General features: G+C 51.6%; 1 protein-coding gene and 1 pseudogene across 1 annotated transcript; one reads left to right on the forward strand and one right to left on the reverse strand.

Moving 5' to 3' along the window:
• Positions 1-1,150: 1,150 nt before the first annotated feature.
• LOC109756473 (chitinase 11-like) lies at positions 1,151-2,583 on the reverse strand (annotated as a pseudogene).
• Positions 2,584-3,650: 1,067 nt separating this feature from the next.
• Positions 3,651-6,818, forward strand: LOC109756471 (L-type lectin-domain containing receptor kinase IX.1). Its single transcript, XM_020315305.4, has 4 exons — positions 3,651-4,547; positions 4,716-5,128; positions 5,240-5,798; positions 5,998-6,818. The coding sequence occupies exons 1-4, from the start codon at positions 4,180-4,182 to the stop codon at positions 6,683-6,685; spliced, it is 2,028 nt and encodes a 675-aa protein (XP_020170894.1). The 5' UTR covers positions 3,651-4,179; the 3' UTR covers positions 6,686-6,818.
• The last annotated feature ends 980 nt before the right edge of the window (positions 6,819-7,798 follow it).

The raw sequence follows: 7,798 nt of genomic DNA on the forward strand, positions 1-7,798 counted from the left end.
ATCTCTGGGTTTAAGTAGCCATCTTAACATGCGATGATGAGTCCCGGAGATGAGTCTTGGAGATGAGTTCAGAAGATGAGCCCTGAAGATAAGCCCTAAAGGTAAGCCGCCCGACTGTGAGCCGCCCGGCGTAAACCGCCCGGGTGTAAGCCGCCCGACGTAAGCCGCCCGGGTGTAAGCCACCCGCTTGGAGATAAGAAGCCCAGGGTTCAGATGCCCACGGTGAGAAGCCCGTGATAAGAAGCCCGCGATGAGAAGCCAGAATAGGCCAAGTCCTAATCTGACTTGGACTCTACATGGAAGCCGCCCCTTCAACTATATAAGGAGGGACAGGGTATCCCAAGAGGGACACGTTTTAGACAGAGAGGCAAGTCTTAGACAAGATCAAAGTAGATGCTCTCGAGATAGAGGTAGTGAGACACCACCCATGTAACCGAGATCATCATCGTCAATATCAATCAAGCAGGATGTAGGCTTTTACCTCCACCGCGAGGGGCCAAACCTGGGTAAAATCTCGCGTCTCTCGATTCCGACCAACCCCGTTCAATCTACCACCTAGTTGCGACGGCCTCATGACTAAGTCCTCACACTAGGACATCTGCCGTGACAAAACCACGACACCTTCCTTCTCCTTCCTCATTCAAAATCGGCTGACCCGAATTTGAAATTCAGCTGACCGACATGTAGCTAAACTGATAAAGTAAAGTAAATGATACCTTTGATTATTATTTTTGAACAGGATACCTCTGACTTGTTTATGTGAAGCAGCAGTACATGTGCGTACACAATCTCCTGATTGATTCGGTTCTACACATACACAACAGCCTTGGGCTGACTGATCTTTGTGACTACCCGGAACACACAAGCACGCACGTACACGTATACGCCAAATCGATTAGATAGTTAATCGGCCACGTCTTGCCTTTGTTTCCATGCTATCGTGTCTCATAGAGTCCATAGCAATTTGCAGATGTCTGTTTTCTCATCACCTAGATAGGAATCATTCGGCAGCCAGCTCCGGGTATGTGTAAGGTTTGCATATATATTAATTGTTGTGGTTGGATATAAGGAGTTGAGGTGGGACCAGTTCATAACCGGAGAACCCTCCATTAAGACACAAACATATTGTAGCTCCTCTGACCGCAACACGTTGACAGCCTGCCTGATAGATGGTCTCATTTTGATGTCAAGTTGGGAACACCAGAGCCCAACAATCATCACGTCACATGTCCTGATGATATCACACATCCAGATCGAAATGACCATACACCATCATCTCTTACGGAAGAACACACTCTCGAAGGTTTTTGCCCTGCAGTTTGCTACAGCTTTTATTCTTCTTCTTTTCAGTTTTCACCAGCAAGCAAACAAACACTGAAGCGAGCAACCATGAGCATGATTTCAGTTTTCACCAGCAAGCAAACAAACACTGAAGCGAGCAACCATGAGCATGAGCTACTCGCTGACTGATCAGCCTCCGTGCCCGTATGGCTTCTGGTTGATGCAGGCCACGTTGCGGCCGAGCCGGACACGGAGCAGGCGGCAGTACCTCTTGTAGTACCCGACCCGGTCCCTGCCCTGGGGCGTCCCGTGACGCTTGCCGCACGCCAGCCCGCCGCTGATGATGTTGGTGGTCATGCCGTACCCGGGGAGCCTCCCGGCGCGACGGCCTCCAGCCGCCGGTCATCACGGCGTGGCACGACGGCATCTTCTGCGCCCCATGTCGCGGCGTCATCCAGAACCAGATGGCCGTCTTGAAGGCCACCACGGGGTCGGTCGACACCAGGTCCGGCCTCCCCAGCAGGCAGGTCCAGCCCCAGCGCGTCCCCGGCTCGACGGAAGTTGTGCTCACTGTGCATGCATACACAGCACGGTGCGTGCAGTGTGATTAAAATCATCACGAACCAAGCGCCAAGTGAACGAGAACAGGGAAGAAGAAAGGAACTTACTGAGTGAGTTGCATGGGGCCTCGCCCGTAGTACCGATCGCCGGCCGGACTCCGCTGCTTCACCCAGCAGTAACCTGCGCGCATGCACGGGCACGTAGGTACAGCGACGACATCACGCATGGCAGCAATCGTCGGAGTATACATGCACACGCGTCGACAGAAAGGTAGAAGAGGATACATACCGGTTGTCTCGTGGGAGGTCTGCGCGAAGAAGGCGGCGAGCTCCCGGCGGCGGGTGGCCTGGTCGCCGGTGGTGCCGAAGCCGCGGAACGTGCTCGCGGCCTCCACGAACGCGTCGTAGGTGTAGAAGGCGCCACCCTCGCACCCGCCACCGCCGCCGTCGCCGTGGTGGCCCTGCCTCAGCATGGAGTAGAACGTGTCCCGCGTGACGATCGACGCCACGCTGCCGCTGTCCCTGGACGGCCGCGGCCAGCAGCAGCGCCGCGCCGGCGAGAGCGAGAAGCCCGAAAACCCTCATGCTCCTCACACCTGAGCGAAAACTAGAGTCTAGAGGAGCCTGGATTTGTAGCGATCGCGATGAAGCAAAGGTAGGTCGTGATCAGGTACAGGGTTCGCACATGGCCTGAAAGTTGCACGCTGCGGAGAGTGGACGGATTGGCACGTCGGTTTTCGCGGATTTGGGCTGCGAGACGCCGTTGCTGGAGCCCTGGTGTTCCCTCGGATCGGTGAATGGGTGAATGCAACGCAATGGCGCGCGCAATGCTCTACTGGAAATCCATCTGAATCGACATATATGGCAATGTGATGTGGATCGTGGCAAGGCTTTGCACATGCTCTGGGTTCCTTGGGAGAATCGTTGGGTCGTGGTCAGTACACACTGCTGCCAAGGACGATGCACTGATTGCTACGGAAGTAATTTTGCTGGCTTGGAGTGTGCTACGTAACCTATTGGAGCCACACGGAGCCTCATGTTCCTGTGTGAAATCGGTGCATCTGTTCCTCACAAATGTACAACTTCACAAATCGGACTCCATGCTTGAAACCATGAATTTTGCTTGGGGTTTAGCCTAAACACCAAAGTACCGAGAAGCGGGCGAGAATCTTTTTATCTTCCATATGTTCTGCCTAGCCTCGGGGACGGATTGGAAAAAAGTTGCGCACAGTGGACCTTGGATTTTCCGAGGTTTTGGCGTGATCATCGAGGATTATGACATCGATCGCTCTGGATCTGGACGGGTTTTACGTCTGGGCACAAACCCATAAAGCGTCTGACTTATATCGCCACAAAACAGTAGCAGGCCAACTTGCTCGTCGAACCGGGCGCCCATCCAACATAGATGTATGAGGGCTCGTGTGTTGACCTCTAAGCCTATGAGCCGCTTCACCCCTGACTGTTGAAGGAGAAGGCCGACGCCCGTGTCTCTGTTTTCTCTTCTGTTCCTTTTGTTAACTCTCTGAAGATAAATTCCCCTCTCTTTTCTGTTCCTTTTATTAACTCTCTGTCTCCGTGTCTCTGTTTCATACAAGGGCATGGTCTCTGGTTTAGTAGAGCATTAACATAAATCAACAAGTGTCAGAAACTAATCGATCAAACAGCACACCATATCGATAGGAGGATACACACCCGCTGCTTCAACTTGAACCGTTCCGGGACGAATGGTCGCGCCATGGCGGACAATTTTGACTGGCACCATGGTTGTCGGTCGGGCCATGGCGCTCCCTGCCGTTGCCCGTGGGCCGTGGTGGTCTTTTTTGTTTTTTGTTTTTTGAGGGAATACATCATCTGTTGTCGAGGAGACGTGGTGAGACGATTCTCTCAGGCCGGATGACTGAAAAAATGGTTCTGATCGACGGTCAGATTTGATGACTTGACTGTTCCGTCATATCCGTACTCCTTTATGGTTTTTCTTCATTTTTGTCTAGTCTAGCTATAAGACAATGACTTGGTAGGAAAAGTTGGAACCAATACTACCAGCCCCACAGGATTCCTAGGCGGCTGGGCTTTGCATTTCCACACAGAAAACACAACAGATAGAGGAAAAGGCAAACATTTTTTTTTCGAGCATGGAGAGGAAAAAACAAACATCGCTGTACCAATCAGTGCACCGCGTTTTGACCAGGCCCATGCACGCAGAGATTAAATACGACTGTTGCTTCGTCGCAGAAAATTCATGAAGAAGAAAGAAATGTCATAGTAGCACGCAACAATAAATCCGGAACAGCATTTTCACATCACACTCCATCCTCCCTCAGACTCCACACCTTGGCGGATGCGGCTCTCTGAGCTGCTGACTCTCGCCGGCGCCGCGCTGCTCTGCATCGGCGTGGCCAGCGGGCAGCAGCCGGCAGGCAGCGTGCCGTCGACCGTCACGCGGGAGGCGTTCGATTCCATGCTGGGCGGCCGCAACATGAGCGGGTGCGAGGGAGGCGCGTTCTACACCTACGACGCGTTCCTGGCGGCGGCCAACTCGAGCGTGTTCCGCGGCTTCGGCACCACCGGCGACGACGCGACCCGCCGGCGGGAGCTCGCCGCCTTCTTCGGGCAGACCTCCTTCGTAACCACCGGTTACTGCTACGTGAAGGCGGTGAACCGAGCGAGCGCGCCCTACTACGGCCGAGGCCCCATACAGCTGACGACGTACGTGAGAAATCTTCACTCTGTTTCTGGTATACTTGACACTGGATCTGTACCCTGTTTTTCCTTACAAGATGAGGTTCAATTATTCGCGATGAATGAACTTCAATTATTCGGCAAAATTTGATCTAAAAAAGTTTCGTACTACTAATGCACAGTTTATAATCGCAGCGAGGACAATTACCGGCAGGCAGGGAGGGCGCTGGGGCTGGACCTGCTGCGCAACCCGGACCTGGTGTCCACGGACCCCGTCGTCGCCTTCAAGACGGCCATCTGGTTCTGGACGACGGCGCCGGCGCCGAGTACGTCGTGCCACGCGGTGATGACCGGCGGCTGGACGCCGTCCGCCCAAGACCGCGAGGCCGGGTTGCTCCCCGGGTACGGCATGACCACCTACATCCTCAACGGCGGGACGGAGTGCAACCAAACCTCCGCGGCGGCCCAGGACAGGGTCAACAACTACTACAAGAAGTACTGCGACATCCTCCAAGTGGGGTATGGCGACAACACCTTCTGTCAGAACGACGAGCTGGCTCAACCGCCATCGTCGTCTCTGCATCCTCCTCCTCCAGGAACCCCAGGAGGTCAGTAGCCGTCTCTTTTAGTTCTTTACATGCTTGGAGGAGCTAGCTAGACCTTGCACATGTTGCATCGAGATGCTAGTCCAATGTCATTCTCCGATTTTCTTTCCACAGAACCATCGCCTCCACCACCGTCAAGGAGTGTTCTGATCGGCGTCTCTAGTTCAATCTCCCTCTTGATCATTATTGGCTCCTTGATCTGTTTCATTTTATGGCGGCGGCGAAAGCAAGCTGAAATCCACGAGGAAGCAATGGAGCATGGGTCGGAAGAGGGTAACCTCTTCGACGTTGATCAGGCCATGGAAGACGATTTCGAGAAAGGCTCCGGGCCCAAGCGGTTTCGTTACAAGGATCTGGTCGTCGCCACCGGCAATTTCTGTGATGAGAACAAGCTCGGACAAGGAGGCTTTGGCTCCGTGTATAGAGGGTTTCTGAATGAATTGAACCTTCAAGTTGCTATCAAGAGGGTCTCCAAGGGCTCCAAGCAGGGGAGGAAGGAGTACGCCTCTGAGGTGAGGGTCATAAGCCGGCTCCGGCACAAGAACCTCGTGCAGCTCATCGGCTGGTGCCACGAAGGCGGCAATCTGCTCCTCGTCTACGAGTTGATGCCCAATGGCAGCCTCGACGGGCATCTCTACGGCGCCAATAACGTCGTGCTCCCATGGTCTGTAAGGTATGTCTACCCGCCCATCATAGAAAAAGCATGAGCACCGCAAATGTATCACTCTCCGATTGCTTTGCCCTTAAGATCGATGATAATTAACCATGTGATATTTCCACCACAAATGTATTCTGATTCTCCGATTCCGATAGCTTTGCCCTTAACATCAATGATCATTAACCATGTGATGCTCTATTTCCTTTGTCTTCAGACACGAGATTTTGCTCGGATTAGGCTCGGCGCTTCTCTACCTACACCAGGACTGGGACCAATGCGTCCTGCACAGGGACATCAAGCCAAGCAACATCATGCTAGACGCGTCGTTCAAGGCCAAGCTCGGCGACTTCGGGCTCGCCAAGCTCGTCCAGCACGGCCGAAGATCACTGACGACAGATTTCGCAGGCACGATGGGGTACATGGACCCGGAGTGCATGACCACCGGCAAGACCAATCCCGAGTCAGATGTGTATAGCTTCGGCGTCGTCCTCCTCGAGACTGCTTGCGGCAGGCGGCCTGTGGTGGTAGCTCAGCGGGAGGAGGACGCAGTCCACCTAGCTCAGTGGGTCTGGGATCTGTATGGCAAGGGGAGGATTCTGGACGCCGTTGACGAGCGATTGGGTGGAGAGTTTGATGCCCAGGAGATGGAGCGTGTGATGATTGTTGGGCTCTGGTGTTCTCAGCTCGACTTCAAAATGAGACCGTCTATCAGGCAGGCTGTGAACGTGTTGCGGTCAGAGGCGCCCCTCCCAAGTCTCCCTGCGCTGATGCCGGTTGCATATTACATGCCTCCAGCTGGTACACAAAGTTTTACATCTTCGTCTGTAACAACTGGCAGCAGCGGTGGCACTTCTACATCTTCGGTGGTAGCATCAGCGCGACCACCACCCAGTCAACATTGATTGTAGAATTTTTCTATGACACGCTTGTTCTGGAACGTTTATTTATGTGCTGAATTGATGAGAAATTTATGAATCAATTTATGTAGAATAATCATAATCTATACCTACTAAGAAATGAAGAAACCCTTCTTCCTTCCTATTTTTCCAGGAGATGGAGCGGGTGATGATTGATTGTTGGGCTCTGATGTTCTCAGATTGACTTCAAAATGAGACCGTCTATCAGGTAGGCCGTCAATGTGTTGTGGTCAAAGACGCCCCTCCCGAGTTTCCCGATAGTGATGCCGGTTGCATATTACATGCCACCGGTTGGCACACGAAGTTTTATTTCTTCGTCTGTAACAAGCGGTAGCAGCAGTGGCACTTCTATGTCTTTGGTGGCAGCATCAGCGCGACCACCACTCAGTCAACATTGAATGTAGAATTTTTCTATGACAAGCTTGTTCTGAAATGTTTATTTATGTGTTGAATTGACTAGAAATTTATGAATTAACTTATGTAGAATAATCATAATCTATACCTACTAAGAAATGAAGAAACGCTTCTGTAGCGACCCGACCTCAGACGGTCAAGTCTCTGTGCTTAAGTGTCATCTCTGAATCGGTATGCTGACACACACAGTACTCGAGGATTTATAACAGAAGTAAATCACATGTATAATTAACGTAAATATTATTATTACCTCAATCCATATAGCGGAAGTATCGATAAGATTGTGGATTCCCATCAATACCAACGGCAAAGTTGAGTGTAGACATCGTAACCCTAATGTATCACTTGCTCGTTGTAAGAATCCTGCAACATGAGACGTTGCAGCCACAAAGGGTCAGTACATTGAATGTACTGGCAAATTCACACCATAGGATAATGATGAATAAAGGCTATCACTACATGCATATATGGCTGGTGGAGGCTCTGGGTTTATTTTTGCATAAAGCCAAATTTTCCCTACATCAAAGAATATATTTTATTTATCTACAAAGTTGGTTGATAAATATTGAGAAGGTTCCTCCAACTCAATCCCCAAAATAATAGTTATAACCCAACAACTTAATTAAGTAAAGTGATGAGATCAATATGATAATCCAATAACCAGATATTCAGGATGTCCATAAC

The sequence above is a fragment of the Aegilops tauschii genome, chromosome 4 (genome assembly GCF_002575655.3).
Source record: "Aegilops tauschii subsp. strangulata cultivar AL8/78 chromosome 4, Aet v6.0, whole genome shotgun sequence".
Taxonomy (NCBI): domain Eukaryota; kingdom Viridiplantae; phylum Streptophyta; class Magnoliopsida; order Poales; family Poaceae; genus Aegilops; species Aegilops tauschii.